The sequence below is a fragment of the Notothenia rossii genome (assembly GCF_949606895.1).
Source record: "Notothenia rossii genome assembly, chromosome: 7".
NCBI classification, from domain to species: domain Eukaryota; kingdom Metazoa; phylum Chordata; class Actinopteri; order Perciformes; family Nototheniidae; genus Notothenia; species Notothenia rossii.
In genome coordinates, this window is record NC_136905.1 from 17,928,515 (window position 1) to 17,953,999 (window position 25,485).

The window sequence follows — 25,485 nt, forward strand, 5'->3', positions numbered from 1 at the left end:
AACGTAAGAGTGGGACTAAAGTGCTATTCTAAGGTTAAAACCTGATCTATAGAATATAGTAGGCTCCTGTTATTACACGTAATTAACTTGTTATCGTATTTGTACAGGTAACAGGAACATATTTTATTTCAATCTAAAAATATAGTGATGTTTTGGGAGATCAGACCACATTTTATAATTTGCACTTCACTATCACATCCAGAGGGTGTCAGCATTACTCTGTGAATGTATTGAAGTCAGAAGAACGCTTTCTGGTTTATGTGAACAAAAAAATTGACAGACTTATAACTTATAACTGTTTAAATTATTGAATGATTAAAGAAAAAATATTTTCCCTATAGATCCCCAGTGTGTTTACACACAATATTCTTGTTTTTCTACTTTCATTTCCTCCACAAGATTTGATTTAGTCCACTTACTGCTGCAATATAATCCCATGATTTGCATCCATAGTCCCTCTTGAAATCCGTGCCAAGTGAGCAGGTGCAGGATTGGCTGGGCTCTGGCTGAGCACAGAGGCGTGAAGGTGGATGTGAGCTGTTGTTCGAGGTATGCCGGCTCACTGACTCTGGAACAGCATCTCCCTCTTTAGAGGATAAACCGTTTCACTGCATCTCTCGCTCTCCCCCGCCTCTCCTGCTCTCTCTCACCCTCCTTTCCCTTCTTCGTCACTGACCGTATCACACTCTCTCCACTTGTTTTCGGTAGCATTTCTTCCTCTTTAGACCACGCTTTTAATCTTACTCTCTCTCTATTCTATCCTCCCTCATTTCTCTCTCCTGCACTATTTCTCTGTTTATACAGAGGAATGCAGTATGTGGCACGCTGTGGTTCTTTGGCTGTTGATGCTCGCGACTCTGTTCCAGGGTGAGTGACTTTCACTGCTGCTTTGAGTGCTGCTGTGCTCGAACAAGTGTCTGTTTTCTGCATGTGCTATACTGTATGTGCTCTCTTGCATGTGTGTGTGCCTCTGCATTTAGAGATGGATAAATGGCTGGTTAAATAATCAGATGCATTATACAGTATGATAGATAGATAGATAGATAGATAGATAGATAGATAGATAGATAGATAGATAGATAGATAGATAGATAGATGGATAGATACATAGATAGATGGATAGATACATAGATAGATAGATAGATAGATTGATTGATTGATTGATTGATTGATTGATTGATATTGTATGTCTTTACTGTAAAAAAGACTTATGTCACTTGTGCATTATTGTATTTCCTATTTTGTATGTCCTAAACTTACTGTATTTTGCATTGTCATAGGAATCTGGAACTAAAAGAACACTTGCCAACAACTATGCTGTAGCTGGTATTAATTACAAAATGTTCTTTTAAATCTTTTGAATTGACTTTTTGAGATAGATAGCTTTGTCTTGAAGGACATTTCTGTGCATCCATTGCAATACAAAGTAGGAAAGACTTCAGTCATAAAGATCTATAAATAAGGTGCAAATCCAAAAGGAATATAATAAATGCAATAACAAAATGGTTAACAACATGTCTTATGTATGCGTTGTCAGTGAGAACGGTTAACTAATCAGATGCAATCTAAGAAAGATAGATAGATGGATAGATAGATGTGCTCAGAAAATAAGAAGGGTGATCTATGAAGCTATGAATGCATGGATAATCATTATGGACACTAAATGGACTATTAATCTGAATTATAGGTACACCAGCGTTGGAGTCATATTGATATTTATTAAGATAGTTAAAGAATATAGATTTGACACCAAACAGGAAGTGCATTAATATTAGACCGTTTAGCACTCCCATGTATGGACGTCGTGGTATACAGAAAATATCTGCGATATTTAAAACAATAATATTGCTTTGATGTAAGTAATACACATATGATAATATCATGTTGGCTAATGTGAGCAGTGAGCACTGGTTTTAGTTGATCAGTTCATGGTTTTCTTTTCAGTCTTTATTAGTGTTATTGTTATCTTTGCATTTTGTGATAGTTAGAGACCCCCCTCCACCTCCTTGTAGTTTGAGTGTATTCCCTTGTCATAAAAGTCACAATATTCACAATAACCAAAGATGATGAAGTTGAATTTAATCAAGTTTTCCCCAAAGATCTTTCTGTAAATATCACAATAATTTCCTTATTGTGAATAATTTTGGCCATTATCTATCTATAAATCTATTATTGTGACAGCCCTACTCCTACGCACTTTATAAAGTGGTATCAGCGGTTTGCCTGCAGGCATTCTGCAGCTCTTCAAATCATACTTTTATTTATTTTTCTTATTCGATATGCTTTTTATACCAATTATAACCTCCTCCACATCAAAGTGATTGTCTTCTGCAGAATGAATCAAAAGTGAATCGAAGCCTTGGGTGGAGTTTAAGGGCGAAGAGAGAGATAGTTCCCCACTCTCATCGTTGTGAGTGCTGTGTGTGTCTGTGTGTCTGTGTGGGGTGTTTTAGTGTTTAATGGCCTCACTATTTCCTGCATGAAATTAAAGTGACATTTTTACAGCGCTGAGAAAGACTCGGCTTGTCTGCTGGTGATCAATCACAGCCAAAATTGATTAGGAGGAACAGGATTTTTTCCTCTCCGGGCTCCTGCCTTCTGTCCTCTTTTTCTTTCTCACATTTTCATTCTGTGCTCTCTTCTCTTGGCCTGTGTACTCACTCTATATCACTCTGCCCTATCTCCATTTTAAAACATTTTACTTTACCCCTAAAAGCCTTCTCTGTTCACCCACATTTGAGCACGTCTATTCTCCTTCTGTTGGCTTGCTTTTCTTTCATTCACCTAGCCCTCAATTTCTACATCAATTTCCCACAAACTATCCATCAATCAATTTCATCACACTGTTTTTCTGCTCTCTTCATGCCATCTTCTTTGGCTATCATAACACAGCTTTATAACTGTCATTTTTTCTCTTGCTTCTCTTTGGTGACTCAACTCTTTCTTTTCCATCCTACCCCCCCCCCCCCCCCCCCCCCCCCCCCCCCATCTGTAGTGTCAGTGCAGGGTCCCCACCAGCGGTTTCTGCTCAGGGAGCTGCTGCGGGACTACAACCCCATGGAGAGACCGGTGGCCAACGACTCCCAGAGCCTCACCGTTCAGTTCTCCTTCACTCTGATGCAGGTCATGGATGTGGTACGCATTGCCCAAAATGCATCATAGTCATACATCCACACTGAAAAAACTGAAAAGTTTACTTAAATTAAATGTAGTATTTCAACAGATTTCATAACTGTATTAGGTGAGTTGAAAGCGATAATAATACGTTTAAATAAAAGTTAATGGTTCAAGTTAATATTATTGCGTTTAACTAACCTAATACTGTTATATGAGATTTTGTGACATAATACATTTGATTAAAGTTAACATTTCAGTGCATACAATACCTTATGAATGAAAAAAATGATTTATGTCTGCTTATAATATTTTTGATTCATGTCACTGTAAAACATATTTCAATTTTTTAAATAAAACTACATTGAAAACACTATAGATTATAGAACAATAACTGGGTTAACCCCTGCATTAACCCTGATGACCCTTGAAGACTCATGCTTTAAGTTATATCACCTATTCTTTTGTATGTTTCGTGTTATGCAAGGATGAAAAGAACCAGATCCTCACCACAAACGCCTGGCTGCAGATGGTGAGTAATGAATATAACTAATGATGGGATATTGATCTGTGTCCTGAAAATGCCCCCCATCACTTGCAGGATCAGCTACACAGCACCTTCCCATGCGTTTCAGTGTCATGATAAAGAAATCTTCATCAGGGCGATATTTGAAGTCATTTGGACTAAAGTGTACGGTCCTTCATCCTTCTGCCCGACAACAACTTCATATTATTTTGTATTTCGTCATCGCCAACTAGGCTTTGTCAAGTTAATGTTGTTAAATTCATCTAGCCAGAAATCCATCTACCCATGCATCAAATATAACAGCTCATCCTTCACAGGGTGGCAGGGGGCTGGAGCTGATTGCAGCTAACATTGGGCAAGAGGCGGGTTACACCTCACAGAGCTGACACACAGAGGAAGGCTTTCATTCACACTCAAATCGGCCATTTAGAGTAAGAAAACCAACCTTATATTATGTATATTTCTGTGGGTGGAGCATAGTACTTGGAGAAAATGAGACACAAAAAGGCCCAAACAAGACATTGTGTTTTAACCCAGAACCCCTTTTGCTGAGAGGTGACAGGAACAACCATCCAAAACACATATAATAATTATTTCTCGGAGAGGGCTTGACAAACTGTACGACAGGCGACATCCTGAAACCCTCAATTGGAATAAAATAAAAGCAACAGAAGAAGATCCCTCCTCCGGGACGAACAGGCTAACGATGTTGTGTATAGAGTATAAAATGACATTATGTCTATCTATGCATGTCGTCATGTTTTATGTCTGAAACCAGTCTTATGCTTGGGTTTTTCCAGCAATGGTACGATCACTACCTCCAGTGGAACCAGTCAGAGTATCCTGGAGTTAAGAACCTCCGTTTCTCTTCGGACCAGGTCTGGACACCTGACATATTGCTCTACAACAGGTATGTGTGGTCTTTTAAAATGTAAACACAAACAGTGCCAGTGCTGAGCTCTGAACTATCTCACCCCTGTGCTCTTATCCTTCAGTGCTCATGATAAGTTTGATGCCACCTTTAAAACCAATGTTCTGGTTAACTCCAGTGGCTTCTGTGAGTATCTGCCTCCAGGTACGTGTTCAATCGATCCAAGTTTGTCTTCAAATCCAAAACGACATTATATTCAGTCATTCTGCACACATACAGTGTTCCTCATGCTGCAGCAAATCAATCCTTAGATTGTTTACTGCAACCTAGTATATTAGTTTACTTCCAGATAACTGCATGAAACACATTTTCTTTAAATCAAGTTTCTTTTGCCCAACACTTACATTCCTTTTGACTATTTCCCCTGCTGTTTTCAAGGAATATTTGTCAGCACCTGTAGCGTGGATGTGCGATGGTTTCCGTTTGACATCCAGCGCTGTGAACTGAAGTTTGGCTCCTGGACGTTCGATGGCTGGCTGCTGGACCTCCAGATGAAGGAGGCTGATGTTTCAGGATACATGACCAACGGAGAGTGGGATCTACTGGGTAAAAGGCTGTGGACACCCTGTACGACAAAGAGTGTTGCTTAGGAACAGTGCTTAAATTACCATGGAGTCCAGTATTTTTTATGGAAATACAGTAAAACAATTTACTGATTTATAAAATACATATCCTGCCACCCTGCACATCCATGTTTTTCCCAACATCAAATCTCTCCCTTCTCTATTTCAGTTTTGTGTAATAAAATATTTGTATGACGCTGGTCCTATCTCAGACTTGTATTATTATGCTTCTCATTTCATATCCTCGCTGGTGTTTTTTGCATTATAATGTCGTCTCTGCTGCACTTTTTCCTCTCTTTGTCCCCACAGAGGTCCCTGGAGATCGTCACGAACTATTCTATGACTGCTGTGCAGAGCCCTACCCTGATGTTACCTTTGTGGTGACCTTGCGACGAAGGACCTTGTTTTACGCTCTCAACCTCCTCATGCCCTGTGTGCTCCTCTCCTCCATGACCCTGGTCTGCTTTCTGTTACCGGCCAACTCGGGGGAGAAGATCAGCCTGGGTGAGAAATAATAAGAGGAGGGTAGTGAAGAACAGGGGTGTGGTATTGTTCTATAATAAGGAAGATTGATTAAATGTAAAATAGGGAAAACAAGTCCGCTGTGAGATGAGTAAGGATACATTTCTTTTTGCATATTTTTTACACATTCCCTACTTATTTCCCTCTTCTAGTTTTTCTCTTTCTAATTGGTCCCTGACAACAGTACCTTGAAACCTTCCATGTGAAATGCACAGCTTTTGTAATGTGTCAGGAGGGCTGAGATGGAGTGAACGAGAGACAAAGACAGAAAAGGGCAGAAGAAAGATGAGAACAATTCAAATCAAATGAGTTTTTCTAGGGATGTCAGAAAGACAGATGATTTGGGCAGAAACAAAGTCAATTGCACAATAAAAAATATTCTGTTCCACTGCTTGCATTCTCTTCTTTTAACGATTCTCTCTTCTTTCTCCTGCGCAACCAACCAATCCCCGGTGTCCTGTTTCTGCCTCCAGGCATCACGGTTCTGCTTTCTCTGACGGTTTTCATGCTGATGGTGGCAGAGATTATGCCTGCCACTTCAGATTCTGTCCCGCTGATAGGTCCGTTTGGCTCTGTGTACACATTGCCCATGTGTTTGTGGGTTTTGCTGTTTTTTGGGGGGGGATTTACACTGTTCATACAGATCCTAATAAGTGAAATGTTCTCCACTGCTGTCCGTCTCAGGACAGTACTTTGCCAGCACTATGGTGATTGTCGGGATGTCAGTAGTGGCCACAGTCATGGTCCTGCAGTTCCATCATCACAGCCCCAACGATGGAAACATACCACGCTGGGTGAGTTGTATAAAGTACTTTTTAAGCAATATGAAAAAGAAAATTCAAAACGCTTAAAACTAAACCTGAAAAACACAATAGTACAATCAAATACAAAAATAAAACAATAAAAAACACAATCGTAAAAACCATGGATACAGTAGGATAAAATAAAAGGGACCAGTTCATCAAAAGCAAGAATTAAGAGGGGATTAAAAGAGAGCTCATATTCAGCTAATCCGATATTCTTAGACAGATACTTTCGGAGTCTTGTGGCCTTGACAGAAAAAGCTTGATCCCCAGCTTTATCTTTGAGTTATACAGCTAGCTGTCTGGAAATGCAATGCTTTGAAAGTTAACTGTTTTGATTTTATATTGAAACGCATGGCCAACCAGTGTAGAGAAAAACAGATGTGGTACGATCCCATCGCTTGTTAGTGCCTTGGGGATATTGCTTGTCTTAGGATATTTAAGGCTTGTTAAAGTGCAGAAAAGTGAAAATCGAACAAAATAAAGGCTTGTATGAGATTTTAGATTTTTGAAATGCAAGCAATGGTTTAGGACATGACAAGCTTAATGGAATGTGGATGAAATTTAGATGTGGTTATTAAACCTGCTCAGAAAACGGTTGAAGGCCACGTGTGTTAATGTGCATCTGTCTTCTTCAATATTTGTGTCCTCGTGTGTCAGGTGCACTTAGTTCTGCTGCAGTGGGTTCCTTGGTTCCTGCGGATGAAGCGTCCTGGAGAGGGAGCGGAGCCGCCTCTTTCCAACTTCCAGGCCGACTGTCAGAGCAAGAACCTGTCCTCTCCTACTACAACCACTACCACCACCACCAACCCCACACCAGTGCCCTCTATCATCCCCCAGAGCCTCAACTCCCTTCAGGCCAGCCTGGCTCAGCTCAACCACCCAATGTCCCACCCAATGTCCCACCCAATGTCCCACCCAGGATCCCACCGGCCCGGCTCTCATACTGGTATCCTCCCTAATATCAGAGATCCTGGCCCCAACCCACATCCACAGCCCAACGGCCATCTCCTGTATATGGGTTTCCAGACCTTCCAGACCACGGCAGAGCTGGAGCAAGTGCAGGGAGGCAGAACCATGAGTCACGGCAGGGTGATCAGTGGAGTAGGTGGAGGTGAAGGAGAGGGAGCAGCAGCCGGAGCGCATACTGGAGATACACCAATCCATCACCACCTCCAATCTTCCAAGTTTAGGAGCCCCCCACTGGAAACTCATCTGTCCATAGACCCCGACCCGTCAACCACAGCCTCTGGACCCTGCGGCCTGGAGACTGGGTCTGCAGCAGGGAGATCAGCCGCTATGCAGAACCACAGCGGGATGTTTCGATCTGTTGCAGTGGACCACCAGCTGCAGGAGCTGCTGGTGGAGGTGCAGTTTTTAGTGGAGCGCGTTAAGGAGCAGGACCGGCTGGTCAGCTTGGCAGAGCAGTGGCAGTTTGCTGCAGCTGTCATTGACCGCCTGTGCCTGATGGGATTCAGTATTTTCAACATTATTTGTACCATCGCTATCCTCATGGCCGCACCCAACTTTGGGGAAGCTCTGTCGAAAGACTTCATCTGACACACAGAGGGATTTGAAGATGTAAAGGTATGATACAGATGAGGGTTTGTTGGAAGTGCTGTTAATGACACTGGGACATACAACAGTACATATTTCCTATAAAGCTGGAGTGGGCTGTGGTACTTGTGGATTGGAATATGATAATGCTCATTCGGTGTTTACTGTTCACATATTTTCTTTTGCAATGGTTTCTATGTAAGTGTTATTTATGTGTTTGTTTCTCCCAAAAGGTAACCAAAGTTGTTATTTAGAGGTGAAAAATAATCCATCTTGTGTTTGGGATCTGCTACTAAATATAATGGGTTCTACCTTCACTCATTCCACACCCTTTCACCAAATGTCATGAATTTTGGACCAACATTTTTTCTCTACTCGAGCTGACAAAGCATATCGTTCTTGGCAGAAGTCAAAAGTAAAAGAAGCGTCTCATATATTGATCCTTTTGGTGAAGTTTCAACAAAAGCATTTTTCACTGAAACCTTGATGATGAAGGTTTGTGTTTCTTTTGTTTTTATCCCAGTCAACAAATTAAGAGTTTTTTGGAATAGTATTGTAATTGAGGATCCTTGAGGAAGATCATCCTAGAATGTGTGTGAAAACTGGGAAGCATGACTTGATTTGATCAATACTGATCTATTTGTTATAAAGTCTTGACACTGAAGTGTTGCATGTAAACCTGCTTTTCCATACAATACAGACCTGAATATCTGTATGCTATTGTGTGATACTAAAACTATTATTTATACTAAAGTACACACATTTCTGTTTGCACTGATGAGCTCCTTCACGAGATGCAATTGTTTTTTAATTCTCATAATATCCTTATTTAAATTTGAATTCTTCTATTACATTAAAAGGTTTTCACAATGTTTAATTTTCAAGAGTATGTCCAAAGTCTTGTTATAAGTATTTCTCCACATGAATGTTATTTATCACAATAACACAGCCTGAACATCCTCCACATATTTGGATGATGACACTGGTGATTCATTTCTGCAGCACCTTCACCAATCACAGTATCTGATGAAAACAAAAAACCCTGCATACTGCCTCAGGGATTATTTTCTACCTTTTTTATTTGTATCTAGCCGTCATTTAACCACGATAGGTTCGATTTAGATTAAAAACTTTTCAAAGGCGTCCAGGCCAAGATAAGCAGCAGCAAAAGATTAAAAAAAAAGTTGTTGTACACAGATACAAAACAGTAAAATAACAATTTAGAAAAAAATCCTTCAAAAGATCTTACACAAATGTATTTATCATTAATTGGAATAACACGACATCTCAGCTGAATAGGGATGGTTAAAAGTACTCTATATGTCTTTCTTGTTTCTGAATATGTAATACACTTTGACATTCACAGCAGAAAAACCTTCTTTTTGATTCAAATAATTGGCAAATATTTTACCTTTTTACGAATTTAGATAAGGTTCAGATGGAAACACGTCAAAGAAGGAAGGTCAACCTTCCAATAACCCTTTTCAAAAGACTCTTAAAAATCTTCTACACACACACACACACACACACACACACACACACACACACACACACACACACACACACACACACACACACACACACACACACACACACACACACACACACACACACACACACACACACACACACACACACACACACACACACACACACACACACACAGATAAACATAATGTCTATGACAGTGGCTGCGCATCAAGTGTTGGTCACTTTGAATAGCACTAGGTCTGAGACTGAGCTGTAGACATAGTACAATATGTTTTGTACTCTCTAAACATGTTTCACATGTTTTTCTCTGGCTCCGTTTCCTTTGATCAAGTTGTAAACCAGAAGCAGAGAGTATTGAAGGAAAGGGGGTATGAGAGGAAAAAGAGCCAGATGGAGAAAAGTGAAAATGGATTTAATGTAGCGCAACAATAAAAAGGGGCAAAAGGAAGCAAGAGACAGAATGAGCGATGCAGGGGAGGGCTATGCAGAGGCACAGACACAGAATGAAAGAGTACTAGAGAAGGAGGTAAAACAAGGCGGGTGGTTGGGAGAAACAGTGGAGGGAAGGGAAAAATGTGCTGAGAAAGGAAATAGGAGCCGATAAAGTTTTTAACTGATTGCTCATTAATGAGAGAGGGACAGGAGGAGGGGGAGTGGAGAGAAAGGAGAGAGGAGAGAATCCCCCCTCCTCTTCCTCTTGGATGCTGCTGCTGCCTTCAAACCATACTCAGAGCAGCGTTTATGGGTGACTGGACAAATATTCTCAATTGGCAAAGATTGCATGTTAGGGTTCTTGGCAAATATTCTAATGCAAAATGATGAATAATACAAACACATGATGATTGCATTTAGCTAAATGCTCTTTTGGCATGGCTGTGCGGAAAACCTTTACCCTAAAGCCTATTAATAAGGCTTTAAACTTGTTTTACTGTAAGCTCAGTATATGTGCAGGCAGTTTACCATTCATTTCAATGGCCTATTGAGATCATCCTGTGTGTGATGGGACTGCTGGGGCGGCCTAACATAGCTGAGAGATGCAAAAAAGCACAAGTAATAAATCTGAGATACTCCTCTACTGCAGGGACTCAGTCATCCATCGGCCCGGTGTGCACAGATCCTGCAGAGCTGTTTGTTCAGAGGAGAATCATACAGAAACAGTGGAGCACGATGCAGAGAGCAGGAGGGTGAGAAGCAGACATGTTTGGTATCAAGGGGCCACTGCAGTGTGTCGCACACATCTGCACCCACATCTGCAGAGTCCTGCTAAGCGACTCATACATCAAGTAAGGACCCTGCTGCAGACCTAGTGCAGTACTCTACAGTCCACACACACACACACACACACACACACACACACACACACACACACACACACACACACACACACACACACACACACACACACACACACACACACACACACACACACACACACACACACACACACACACACACACACACACACACACACACACACACACACACACACACACACAGCTGATAAAAACCAGGGTGAGGGAATATAAAAGAAAGCTATATATAGTTGACGTGCTGTGTTTTAATGGTTCAATCAAAGAACTGACAGGAAGGGAGCGATGCAATAGTTTCTTATTTTATCCTCGATTTAAGGCAGTCAGCTTTTCCTTTTTTTATAGTAAAGAGGAGGGATTAGGAACATCCCAGCGTATTGTACGTGTTCCCCAGACAGTAAGTGTTTCCCCATGCACAGGAAGAAGCTGCGAATAACTCATGCTCCCATTTCAGAGTCCCAATGTAACATCTTGAAATTGTAAAACCATTTCTCCCATGATGCAGCATTTTCAAAGCCTCTTCCTGTGATCAAGGTATGACACTGATATGCACTGAAATTGGACCCTTGGAAAGACATCTCGCAGGACAGGTTTCTGGCCCAGAGATGTTTGCATTTCCAAATTTAGATGCTCCAAGAAAGCATCCCTGACCAGCAGCGGTCGATAGCCATTAATTACAGGGTGCAGGCACTCAATGCAGGTCGATATGCAGCGGCCATCTCACTGCCCGCTGGGTAATTATTTCCCAGATCTCATTTAAAGACATTAGAGTTGTGGAGTGAAGGGGACAGCAACAGGAGAGAGGAAGAAAGAAAACAGAGGTCAGTGCAAAAGTGAGAGTGAGGGGAATAGTGGAAAAATCATTTGCATAGGATTATCATCTTCCTGCTTGTGTGTAAGATCGTACTTTTGGCAGTGTGTGACTCCTGCAGTTGTCTCAGGTTGCACCGAACACACCCACAAAACGTTGCATCAATAAATCGGTTTATTTAAAAGAATATGTTACAATTTATTACAGTAAGCGACGTAACCAAACAATCTCTCTGAAATTGTACATTTCAACATGTCAAAGAATCTGCGGGTTGACGATCTCCATCCTCTTCTTAGCGTGACTCTTCAAAAGCCAAACTACATCAGGTGATAAACCGAACAACAGAGATGCTCAAATGAACATATTATCTTACTAAAATAAATACTGTTAGTGACACTAAACTTTAGTCAGCATGAGAGAGAGAAAGAAGGGGGGCTTAGTGCATACAGTACTTGAAAGTGGGCAGATCAGACAATGTCAGAGGATCCACCACGTCAGATACGCTCCAGTAAGCGGACAAGAACACTGGGAAATGCTTTCAGACTTTAAGGTCGCAGGTCTCTAAACTCAAGGCTCAATACATTCATTAAACCTCCTTGACACACCCACCAGGGTCTGCTGAAGCTCATGAATCACCCAAAACGGCTTTTGTGAACCGTTCATCATTATAACAAGCCCTCTGAGCAAGAGCCAATCAGAATCAATCTGTGACTCTTTACTTGCCCGCAGTATAAAAGAATACTGTTGATAATGTCATAAGGAGCTAAATAGTAGTAAGGGCTAAATATTATTTAAATACTGGTTAACTGTCATTCAGCGGCATCTTATACTTATTTGATTAACTAATTTAAAACAAGAAAATAACATGAAGTTGTCATGTTGTAATGCATCACAGTGGAAACATATGTGATTTTAAATGAATTGATTTGGACTAAACATGAAGCAGCTTTTGAGTTAAGCAAAATCTTTTAAATTGGCTTTCTAAATGAGTTCATAATATGATAAACCAGTTCAGATGTTATGCTAGTAATATCCCAACATAACACCGGACAATTATTAACATTTAATGTCAGCAGTTCAGAGTTTAGTGATGTGATAACGTATGATTGCAAACATGTATTTGATTGTCAGCCTGAAGTCTCTATTGGATCAAATAATCATGTTTATCGCTCATTGCCTCTGATAACAAGGTTACATTTTTGGTTCGTCAGTTAGTCAGAAAAACTACCGGCAATTTCCATATCAATTGTTTGAAGGAAGAACCCTTCACCTTTTGGATCCGGACCGCAAGGCGGATACACACATTCGTTTTCACTTATGTAAACGACCTTGGCGGAGGTCTGTTCTCTCTGAGTGTCCTTTCTGGTACATTATTATTACGTTATACTACGAATGAGAACATTAGCTGTGCTCATTTAGAGGGACATTGAATTACACTTTCACTTCACTACACTGCAGCTGTGTGATCGGTTTTCTACCTAGCCTTTAGTTAATGTGCCGTTATATTCATATCTGTTTAACGTTGATGAAGTGTGCAAGCTGCCCTTTTTTTGCGAATAAAAATCTTCTTCCCACTTAACCTGAATCTGGAGTGCAAGAGCAGTTCAACAGTACAGCGAAGTTCCAGCAACAGAAATAAATAGTGCTCCAATTAGAAAGGCCTTTTGAATTACAGGCCTATTATAAACCCCTTGGGAGCTTTCAGGAGCAAAGTAATCAGTGCCTGTTCAAGAGCAGAAGGAGGAGAAGGACCCCTGCTGTCTCTTATGGGGAATGCATGCTCAACATATTGTACTCCACTGTCTGATCACTGCTGCTCTACAATGGTCTCAAAAATATGAACATGTAGTGTTCACACAATACTATAAATACAAACAAGGTGAAAGTGTGGCTCTGGACACTGCACATGTTGCCTGATGATGTAGTGGATAACAATAATGTTGTAATTCAGTCAGAAATGAATGTAAACCAATCTGCTTCTTCGGTTACATCTCCCACATTAGGGGGCTGTTAATACTGTCGGATAAAGTGCAACATTAGTCTGAAATGTAAAGTCGTTCCTGCTTGTGTCAAGTCATCACAGCTATGTCTCTGAATGAAAAAAACAATTTTACATCGTGTCCACTTTCTCTCTCTCTCTTCTGTCACATTACAATGTTAATAGGTTTGTTTTATAGATGCAAACTGGTCAACAAATCAATGAAAATGTTTGTATGCGACATAATTAAACGATGACTTACATTCTGAGGGCCTGACTCTGGTCGGACCCTTGCCTTTTGGGTCCCCCAGCACGCATTAACATGCACAAACACCTGCACACTAACAACTGGCCGTAAATGGACACACTGCGTCTTCCTGTGGTCAACCCTCAGTCTCGCTGATCAGTGTTAGCTGTGTTCCCCTTTGCGAGCACTAACACTTTTCATTGTTAGTCCCACAATATTTCCTTATTCACTCCAGCTTGCTCTTCCCGGTAGGACTACTTCAGAGGAGGCTAACAACCTCCCCACGTACAAGTCACATTCCACTTCAAGTCCCGGCCAATAAGAAGAAGGCCTGCATGAATCCAAGTCTGGACAGAGTTCTGCTTATGCGTGATTATGGTGCGCTGGATTCAAAAGTTCTGGTTCACGTGTCTGTAGCTTTTTATATTTCAGTTTATTCTATTTGTTTATTTGCAGGTGCTTGTTGGTTTGCATGTATCGGGGGTAGCTTTTAGGTTGTAGCTGATGAAGTGTAAAGGATGACCAGGTAGTTAATAGCTGAGCGTAGCTGGGTCCGGGGCTAGATGAGGGCCGCTGGCGGTAGCGGTTTTGAGTTAAGAGGTAACAATCTCCCTCCCTAGGTGCCTCCATCCCTTCTGTGCCTCAGCAGCTGGAAAATATTCTGAAACAGAAAGAGCAATCAGGAGGAAGACACTCTCCGTAAACAAAAACACAGAGGAATTCACCCAGGCTATTGATTAATCGTATACTGGACAGAGGCAGGCAAAGCCTTACCTTGCCAAACATACCATCTTTACTGCAGTTCTTATTGTCCTTGTCTGTAGCCTCCTCTTCCACCTGTAGAAACACACACATTGCAGGTGTGAGTGAAGCACCCAATGGCTTGTAATAAAACACATTACAATGTTTGTAGATGGTCCTTACCTCCTTCCTCCACTTCAGCTCACAGAAGACTCTCTCGAAGCACTCATGCATGTAGTTAAACTGGAAATCGCCCACGCAAAGCAAATACAAAGAGAGAAACAAACATTTAGATTTGATATGGTTTACATATTTACTCTTGAGAGGAATGGTTTGATATGCATAACACTAATTTTCTGTACTTTTAATATAAGGTTAAAGACAGCAGCTGGTTAGCTTAGCACAAAACTGGAAACAGCAAGCTTTGCTCCGTCCAATGGCAAGAAAAAATACACCAACCAGCGCCTGTAAGTCTCACTAATCTACGTTATGTTTAATCCTGACAAAAACTGAACCGTCAAACGTAAATGTACAGTTTTAGGGAGAGTTATGCGCTACTTCTTGGCTAGAACCTTAAACTTCCTAGACTTAGAGTCTCCGCTTGTTGCCAGGCAACCGCTCACAGCCAATGAGTAGCGTAGTGTAACCGGCCAACACTTTGGTTTTTGTATTGATTAAACAAACGAGAGGTGAGCTTTAGATGTGCTGTTAGACACATCCATTCATTTTGTCTAATCTTTATTAACTAAGTAAACCGGCTGCAGTAGATTCATATTGATGAGAAGATATTTCCTTAAATATTACATTTTGCCCGTGAGTTATAGTTGAAGAAAATCGATTAATTGATTGTTTTTATTTCTCTAGGAGCTGCAATTTGACTGGTATAAGATGAGGGCTATTAGCATATGCAAATGAATGTGCGTGCGACACTCACATAGGGTGTAAATATCTTGACCCATCGTGGTTTCTTCTCTCCTCGTGCATATTCAAAGCAGAAGGCCATACCCTCTTCATCTGTGTCCCACCGCTGCATCTCACCCCAGTCAAATGCAATCACCTGGTTCTGGAACAATATTAAGGCTTTAGTACACTCACTCCCTTATACATGCAAAATATGTCTATATATACACACACACACACACACACACACACACACACACACACACACACACACACACACACACACACACACACACACACACACACACACACACACACACACACACACACACACACACACACACACACACACACACACACACACACACACACACACACACACACACACACACACACACACACACACACACACACACACACACACACACACACACACAGTTGCCCTTGCCTCGAGTGTCCCTTCCTCGGTGCAGGCGTGCAGCTTGAAGTGGTGAATGCTGATGGCCGTGATGACATGGCCTTTACGTCGCGAGTCGCAGGAACAGTGTGGGAATAGGATCTCATTGTAGCCCTCGCAACCCCTTAACAAACTCAGATACTGAGAAAGAAAGAGGACAGAAGAGACAATTATGTTTTTAACTATATATTATAATCTGTACTTGTTCAACTGACTGAAGTTTAGATAGAGGATGCACCTTCAGATGTTTGACTCTAACTAAGCTTAATCAACCAAATCCAGAGAACATTCACTCACTTTATGTATTCGCTGCAGCCCAACTGATCTGAAAACAGGTAATGAGTATTTACTAGCTGGGGGAGGTTACATCTCTCCAGAGCAGGTTCATTTATTTATGTTTTTTAGAAAAACTCAATATTTCCTAATCTAGACTCTCCCTGTAAACTGAGGGAAATGTGTGCCTTTTGCGCTTTGTAACACACATTTAAAGGAGACTGATCAGGTGAGAGAGGGAATGGTAATAGCCACACTGCGCAATTACTATAATAAGTAACTCTATCTGCCTATCTATCTGACAGCAAGTTCCTCAGGAGCAGTAGAGAGGAGCTGTTTGGTGTCTGGTGAATGTGAGAGACTGACCATAGACATCTTCTTCTGCTCCGCCAGCTTCTGCAGCTGGTAGGACTTCTGCTCTGCTTTGACGAAACCTTTCTTCACATCATCGGCAGCCTGCAAAGGAATGAACAAATAGGGGAAACTGTTCAAACAAACCCACAAATAACTGATTCATACACACGCTGAAAAGGTAAAAAGACATATGCACACACCTGGTGAAAGAAGTAGTTGACAGCAAGCTGGTTGTCATTGAGCAGAATCTCCTCTTCAGTAGTGAAGAGCCATTTTCTCAGGGTGAGGCAGGTTCCTGGGATGGCTGAGGTATAGTTCTGTACGTAGAGCTTGTGAGGGAACTCGTTGGGGGCAAGCTTTCGCACTGAGGAAGAAAGAAAGTGAGGGAGGGGAGAGAGAGAGAGAGAGAGAGAGAGAGAGAGAGATATCCTGTTCTTATGTGTTTGAGAAAAACTGTTGAGCTGTCACCTTTGCTTTTGAAATCTTGTAACTATTCTGCACCCAGGGTAAAGATAAAATAGCATTTAGTGACAAATAAGTAATATGATACATGTTCTGCATGGTACTCTCATCTTGTTGATAAAGTGGAAATTAAAAATGTAAATTAAAATAAGAGCAAGAGTTGTTACAGAGGTGAGAAGGACCAATGATTTACAGTGTAAGTCCAAATGACCAATTATTGGTCAATCAGGGTAACAACTCTGGATATACATTATAGCATTAAAAGTAAGGAAATATATATATTCTTTAAAATTGTTACATTTTAAAAAGGTGAAAAGCTGAGAGGAATGGGAGGGGATTTATCATCGTGTTGTTGCTCCAAGAAGAATACTAGCTGGTGCCTTTGAAAGTGTAAGACTTTTGAAAAACATGGATGTTCCTGCCCACGACTGAGAGGTACAAAATACTTTCTAATTTCTTGGGAGAAAGAAATAAACTCCTGAGACATGTACGCAAAACTCTCTCTTGAATTCACTGCTAATGTACTGCTGCTTCTGCAGCGCACAACCTTCATAGAGAATACATTCAGTGGTGCCGCATAGGTTGAACATTCTTCTGATATACAGTAGATTTATTTAGCTGCTTGAAATATCTAAATTATCGTCATACCAAACTAGCCTTGAGAAGGTGAGGATTGGTTGAAGTGACATATGAACATTCTTGCACAAAGGCCTTCTAATATATTTGTTTTGAAGGAACATGGGAACATTTTCAGTGTAGAAATTTTGGAGCATGCACAAAAACTAAAAGCTCAAATGCACGTTCTTACTAACCGAAGGTGTGGTTGATGACCTCAAACAGAGCGAAGTAGCTGGCTGTTACACTGTCCATCCCTAGTTTCATAACCACAGCCTGAATAGGAAAGACGGAGAGAGACAAAGTCAGAGAAGGTGAAGAAACAAAACTGATAGGGTCCTGGTTATAATGCGTAACCGTTTTCAGGCCTGTGTGTGTTTTTACCTGGTACACCTGGTCTGTAGTGGAGTTTTTACGAACTCTGGCGGTTAGCGTAGTTTTGTCGGGCATGGCTATTCTTAACTCCACATCTGACACGCCATTATAGTTCTATGTAATAGGAAGGAGAAACCAACTGCACATGAGACACAGGCAAATGACCACAAAAAGAAACAGCCGTGTTTTATTTTATTTTACCTCGTCTGATTCAGACAGGAACTCCTGCATGATATCACTCTCGCCAATTACCCGTACAGAGCACACTGCAGAGATATAAGAAGGGAACCATTTTTTATATGGAATAACAGTGGTCATGCAATGGCACAAACAATGTACTTATGGACTCTGGGGTGGACAGTATGTCTTCCAGACCTTTCCACACTTTTTATCCCAGTACTTAAAGGTGACCTATCATGCAAAATGCACTTTTGTAAGTCTTTTATACATGAATATACAGAAAACACAACCCTCTCTATTTTCCTCCATACCCAAATCTGTTAAAAAGGGGCTGCAACAGATCTGATACAGACTGATCCAGATTTGAACACTTCTGTGACGTGACAGAAGTGGCGCTACGGCTATTGGGCCAACTCCACCAATCAGGAGGAGACAGCCACGGACATTGCCGTTCGAAAGCGCTGGAGACACTGTAGTACATATGCCAGGCCTGTAGATGGTGCTGTTCTCACAGAATCAGCCCATGCAAAGACAGTGTTAAATTGAGCGAAATGAGGAATGGCTAAAATGCATGATCTGTTTGGTATTTTGAAAAATAAAAAGTATAAATATGTCTTATATAGGTATGGTCCTACACTATATTATTCAAATATAGCATGATAGGTCCACTTTATGTTTACAACAGGATGATACTGATTACTACTTTCTATCTTAACATTTCATTTTCTCTGACCTTTCTCTAGGTATTCCTCAAGACCCCTGCGTCGCGCGTCCAGCTGCTGCTCCGACAGTGAAAAAGGCCATTTCCCAGGCAGTTTTGGGAACGTAAAGTTGGCAAATTCCCTCTTCAGATTTTGGTGTAAGATCACAAACTCACGGTAACGCTTAGAGCATAGCTGCCGGCCCGCCATGTATACATTATATACCTGAAAGAGAATGCAGAGAGTTGGAATATAAAACACAATGGCAGAAGTTGAAGACAAATCCTCCTGCCGTATGAGCTGTCACTTGAGCTGCCAAGTATTGTCAATATTCTCATTAAGTTATCTACGAAGCCATCCACAAGTGCACCCACCACAAACTTTTCCTGGTTGAGCTCGGTGTGTTTGTAGCTCGGGACAGAGATGGGGACAGCCTGCTTGTCGGAGTAGTCATAGCAGGACAGGGCTGAAACGTCGTCTCCGGGATCGAGGCACTCGGCCTCCTGGGGCGGGACGGACAGCACGGCCAGCACCAGCTCCCTCTCTCCGGCACGGATCAGGTCCACCACCTGCTTGTGGGTGGCTCCCTCTACATTTACACCATTTCTGTTGGAAAGCGAGAGGAAGAGCTGTAGACTATTGTAAAGCTTCTTTCTTTGTATTAATGCAGACAGAGCATTATTTACTACTTCAGTGTTTCCCCTAGGTTTACTGCTTTGGGGGGGTGCTGCCTGAGCGGGGGGGGGAGCAATCCTCTGGAACAGAGAGAGGAGCTGTGGATTATTGTTATTGATTAATGCATCAGTGTTTCTTAGGGTCAAAAAAACTAAACTCACAACTTAAAATGAAAGCGTTTAGTTTATTTAAAGGTAACCTATCATGCAAAATGCACTTTTGTGCGTCTTTTATACATGAATATGTGTCCCCGGTGTTCCAGGGAACTCACCAAGTGTCAGAAAACACAACCCTCTCTATTTTCCTCCATACCCAAATCTCTGCAATCTGATACAGACTGATCCAGATTCGAACACTTCTATGACGTCACAGAAGTGGCGCTACGGCTATTGGCCCAACTCCACCAATCAGGAGGAGACAGCCACGGACATTGCCGTTCGAAAGCGCTGGAGACTCTGTAGTACATATGCCAGGCCTGTAGATGGTGCTGTTCTCACTGAATCAGCCCATTCAAAGACAGTGTTAAATTGAGCAAAATGAGGAATGGCTAAAATGCATGATCTGTTTGGTATTTTGAAAAATAAAAAGTATAAATATGCCTTATACAGGTATGGTCCTACACTATATTATTCAAATATAGCATGATAGGTCCACCTTAATAAAAGAGCACATGTTCAATGTGAAAAGTGACAGTAGTTATAGATTATTTGCAATTTGGTGCTATACAGTATATACTGTATATTAAATAAATAAATAATATATATATTTTTTTAAACACCTTGAATTTCAGGGGGGGCGCGGGGGTCCGTTGGCGGGGATCCGTTGGCGGGGCGCAGCGCCCCTCCAAGACAATGGTAGGGGAAACACTGCTACTTGCTTACATTATTCAACGTTTACTAAGAGAACTACTTACATTGTTAGTGTGTATGGCACATTATGCGGCACATATGATAACATTATGTAAATAATTCAGCGCCTCTTAAATCACTTTTATTTATTTTCGTTCTCACTTCTTCAACTGCATACATTTTTTCGAAAAAGGTATCAGGTTAATATGGCTGTTGTTTGGCCATGATAGTCGTGTGGAAACCTGATATTGGGAATCTCTAGAAATGAATCTCATGGAACACAAGTTTTGAATGAAATGACAGAAAAGAAAATCAAGTGAAACAGCTTCTGTTTATGTGTGGCAGACCGAGAGAGGCTAAGGCCTTCAAACCACTCTAGACTCAAATCTTCCCCCGGAGGGAATAACACTTTTGGGTTATGTCTTTAGCACAGCTGAGCATGAGTAACACTGGGTGTGCGCCTTTTGGTAGGCATGATTATGACTGTTGTGCTCCTGACCAATGTTTTACTTTACTCAAAACTAAAGAAAGCGTTGTATAAATATCATATCAGTAAATTACATTATTATGTGCTTTATATTCTGTGCAAATGTAATGAACTGCTTCAACTTAAACAACAGCTAACAGAAATGAGCTTGAATACATTGACCTATTCTTTTCTTTAAACTTTTTTTACAACAGACAGAAACCAACAAATTACTCAAATGTCAATATAATGTTAATTTGCATAACCTGAGTGCAACCCGGTTATACTTTAGGTGACATCTTAATCACTATTTGTGTGGCATACATCTGTTAGTAAAAGCTGGCCTTGGTGTTCTCATATGAAGCTTCCTCTTTGAGTCTTGCCAGATAGGGCATTCTTAGATTTCTTGTTAAACTTTGCACTTATGTAAAAAGTCTTCTTTCTCTGTTTACACATTGCCTTATAAAGACCAAACATTTCCAACCTTCATTCAGAGATGTAACTGTATGCAAAATGTTCATATGATATAGATCACATCATTGGTGCAAAAAATAACATTATTATTATTATTATTATTATTATTATTATTATTATTATTATTATTATTATAGCCTCACTAGGACAACAGTGCATAGAAAAATGAGAAAATAAGTAATAAAAACAGTAATCTGAGTAATACACAAACAATTCATCACATTGCTGTAAGAATCTGTAAATCTAGTACTCCCAAGTGCCTGCTGATTTGGATTATAACATAGAACCTGTGTCGGATTGATGATCTGTTTTGTCAGCATGGCACGATTTATGATGACAGGGTGACACACTGCCAACGCTCTATAATACCTAATAACTCAATGCAAAAGATAACTTCACAGCAGCATGCGACTAAATATAGGAAAACCTTCTGAGCTAGGTGCACAAAAGATGATTATTGAGGTGGAAATAAGAACAGAACAAAAGGGGAGGGACACAAATAAAACTATATTTATATTTTTATTCTGCAGGTGTAGTTGGAGAAGAAAGCCATGTCTCCTACTACACAAAATACAGAATAAGCATTTTGGCAGACTATTATTATATAATAAGCAGCTGCATGATCTAGGGCTCTCTGCTCTTGCATTATCAGCACTTTCTGGGCATATTTAGCTTTTGAGAGACATTTTCCTGTGTGTCATATTTATTTTGTGTAAATAGTTCAAGGATAGAGTCATTTTTTAAATATATATATCTCTGCTGAAGATTAGATTGTTTTATATGTATGTATGCCACAATGATATACAGTAGAACAGGAAACAGGAAACACTATACATTTGCTTTATCATCGAGCAAAAGGCCCAAAAAGTTTTCTCGTACTATTGATTATTCTGCATCAAAGACTCGGGAAGTGGGAGTTGTTTGTAAATGTGCAAAGAAGTATTGATGGAGAAAAGCGGAAAAGAAGCTCTAAACCACTGCAGCTTATCTGCAGGTACTTCATCGTTTGCTTACTGAGATATTGTGAACATACTATGCCTTGAACGAAGGGAGCAATGTTCTATGTGTTGAGACTTAGTCATATCTGGGCCTTCCTTATTTACCGCATATGAGGTACAGGAGAGGAGACAGTACCCTTCAAATAATAATGCTCGTAAAGTATAAAATGTTAAAGCCTACTAGTGCATGGATATTAACCAAACCATTACTTTCAGTGAGCAAAGCCAATTTTATAAGGGGGTGACATATAAAGGGATTTGTATCCAAAAATGCATAACATCCACATGCTTCCACACAACACACACAAAATAATGGGGTCAACAAACTGCCAGGTTACTGAAAGCCATCCATTAACAAAGCAGTGTGCAAAAACCAGCCAATGGGACACAGGGTTTTAGAGAAGGGAAGCCAATCAGAATTGAAATGAAAGCATCCTTCCCTTTCCACACACACACACACACACACACACACACACACACACACACACACACACACACACACACACACACACACACACACACACACACACACACACACACACACACACACACACACACACACACACACACACACACACACACACACACACACACACACACACACACACACACACACACACACACACACACACACACACACACACACACACACACAGAAGTGCCAGTACTGATGCTGAGCTGTGTGCTCCTCTCCATAGCAACAGAGCCTAACATAAGTAAGCAGTCGCCATGCATACTAACATCACACTATCCTGAATGCAGCAGCACACATCAGTGCTCACTGATAGTAACACCAATGTGTGGTTAACTGACCAACTCACCTTCATGATCAATTCTAGCTAAGCAGGCTATGGCTATTGGATGCAGTGTGTTATGCAGAGAGACATACTGCATCTGGTTCCATTGATATTAATGAGTAGCTAAAAGGAGTGACTTGAGAATAACTTGGCATGCTGTGGATGATTAGGTTTCAGTATGACGGGAATTCCTAATGATCCCTGGGCTTTTTTCTGTCTGACACACAGACATCCTTTCATGAGGATGAACGGTGGCTCTGCCTGGAAGACCAGCATCGTGCACGATCACACAGGCTTTTAGGTGATTCTCTAACGTTAAATATAAATTAAATGATGCTCATTGGTCCTGCTTGTCTCAATTTTTATTAACAATCATTTTGAGATGCAACAGTCATGTGTACGTTACCCAAAAACATGCAGTCGGTTAAGCTAATATAGCAGCCACTTACACTTCGAGAATCCTGTCGCCCTTGGAAATACCGGCTCTGTCGGCGGCTCCTCCCGGTAGGACAGCACTGACATGTTGCAGGGGAGGGTACAGTTCTCCGTTAATGCTCCGTAGTTGCCCACCTTCACTGACTTGTCCCCGAACATTAAAGCCATATCCCGAGTCAGACTTCACTATCTGCACCAGCCGTGGGCCTGAAGTAACGGTGGTTGCCTGGCAGCTGCCCGGCGTAACGTTACCGCTACCGGAGCCGTTACGCGAAGAAGGGTGAGGTAACGGAGGAACCGACGAACAAATTCCCTCTCCCTCGACGTCCGCCATTTTTCTATACTCTTTGTATCATTTACTCCAATTCTGCTAACGATAAATATCCAATAAACATTAGCTTGTAGTAGCAGGCTAATCAGCTTGGCTAGCTAACTGACCGAGATCTCCGGAAAGAGCCGACAGAGTCCGATGATTCGCGAGCGCGCGCCCCAGGATGTGTTCCATGTGGGTCAGACTCCTTTCCGCGTGCGGTAAGTTTCCTTTCCTGTTTAGGCCATATAATCAGTGGTTTAAAGTAGGTATGTTTACTCAAGTACTGAACTTAAGTACAATTTTGAGGGACTTGTACTTTACTTGAGTATTTATATTTATATATGACAATTGATAACTTGCAAATTGGTCCTGCTACAAAATCTTTACTATTTTTGTTCTACTTTGTTTGTTATTGCACTATTTTTATTCAATTAAAAAAATGTGAGACACATAATAATACAATAACAAAAATTATGCAGAGAATGTTAACTTATGTTACTACTGTTTTGCTTCTTACCCTAAAAACAATCATTAGAACAATCAATGGATATATCAAACAAAATAGACTAGAATATTACATTACATTGCAATTAGCTGACGCTTTTATCCAAAGCGACTTACAATAAGTACATTTGACCAGGAAGATACAACCTTGAAGAAAACAGAATCATATAAGTACATCAGGTTTCATAGAGCCAAACATTTCAAGTGCTACTCAACTGGCTTTAGATAAGCCAGTCCTTTATTAGTATATAAGTGCTTTGTTAGTAATTCCATCGCTCGAAGTGGAGTCGAAAGAGATGAGTTTTCAGTCTGCGCCGGAAGATGTGCAAGCTATCTGCTGTCCTGATTTCAATGGGGAGCTCATTCCACCATTTTGGACCCAATATAAATATGAGCCAATATATAATATAATATATAAATATGAATATAAAGAGAGATTCCTTAGTTAGTCGTTTTATAAACTCTTTTGCCTTGTTGTGAAAAAACAGGGTTTTTACATAGTCATTTAGTTTGTACTGGGATGCACCCTGCGAGGCCAAATGCTAGTTTGACTATCGAAGGATATTATTCTGAAACTTAAATTCGATATTGGCCCTGAAGAAAAAACAACGTTTTTATAAAGTGTGTCACATACAAACAGAAAAATAACCAACGCAATAACAAAAAGGAAAGTTCACTGCAGCCAAGATATTGAAACATAAATGAATGAAATCAATGAATACAAGCAGAAAACGTAAAGTAAACATGTTAATAATAGTAATGTTATTAAAATACATTTTTCCAAGTTTTTCAAAAGAGTACACTGAGGTAATAGCATTTGTGTCACTATTCAGACTTGGTGTAATTATGAATATTATGTAAGGTTATGTAACACCTCTGTTAAATAAATTGTGAGCCATAGTTAGTATGTAGCTGGTTGTTGGAAACACAGTGGCCTATTATAATGCTGCTATTTGCTGGTTTGTTTAGGATTATAATTTATAATCCTAAACAAACCAGCAAATAGCCATGTATAAACCATGCTGGTTATTTAGGTATTTCATCTATTTCATTACTCATTGTTA

General features: G+C 40.7%; 2 protein-coding genes across 6 annotated transcripts; one reads left to right on the forward strand and one right to left on the reverse strand.

Annotated features, from left to right (window-relative positions):
• Positions 1–462: 462 nt before the first annotated feature.
• On the forward strand, positions 463–8,885 carry LOC307013379 (neuronal acetylcholine receptor subunit alpha-7-like). Of its 4 annotated transcripts, none has more exons than XM_079640759.1 (10): positions 463–549; positions 2,996–3,135; positions 3,602–3,646; positions 4,441–4,550; positions 4,636–4,715; positions 4,950–5,117; positions 5,444–5,638; positions 6,130–6,216; positions 6,341–6,450; positions 7,120–8,885. In XM_079640759.1, the coding sequence occupies exons 2-10, from the start codon at positions 3,058–3,060 to the stop codon at positions 8,017–8,019; spliced, it is 1,773 nt and encodes a 590-aa protein (XP_079496885.1). In that variant the 5' UTR covers positions 463–549; positions 2,996–3,057; the 3' UTR covers positions 8,020–8,885. The 4 variants fall into 4 exon arrangements, with proteins under 4 accessions (XP_079496885.1, XP_079496883.1, XP_079496884.1 ...); XM_079640757.1 differs by lacking the exon at positions 463–549 and adding an exon at positions 605–867; XM_079640758.1 differs by lacking the exons at positions 463–549; positions 6,130–6,216 and adding an exon at positions 605–867.
• Positions 8,886–11,784: 2,899 nt separating this feature from the next.
• snx27b (sorting nexin 27b) lies at positions 11,785–24,450 on the reverse strand. Of its 2 annotated transcripts, none has more exons than XM_079640148.1 (13): positions 23,619–24,450; positions 19,286–19,517; positions 18,944–19,136; positions 18,232–18,296; positions 18,040–18,144; positions 17,853–17,931; positions 16,779–16,942; positions 16,591–16,680; positions 15,943–16,092; positions 15,529–15,657; positions 14,778–14,837; positions 14,628–14,690; positions 11,785–14,514 (listed from the first exon to the last, which is right to left on the reverse strand). In XM_079640148.1, exons 1-13 carry the CDS (start codon positions 23,936–23,938, stop codon positions 14,470–14,472), a joined length of 1,695 nt encoding a protein of 564 aa, XP_079496274.1. In that variant the 5' UTR covers positions 23,939–24,450; the 3' UTR covers positions 11,785–14,469. The 2 variants fall into 2 exon arrangements, with proteins under 2 accessions (XP_079496274.1, XP_079496273.1); XM_079640147.1 differs by having other exon boundaries at positions 14,642–14,690; positions 23,619–24,335.
• Between the last annotated feature and the right edge of the window lie 1,035 nt (positions 24,451–25,485).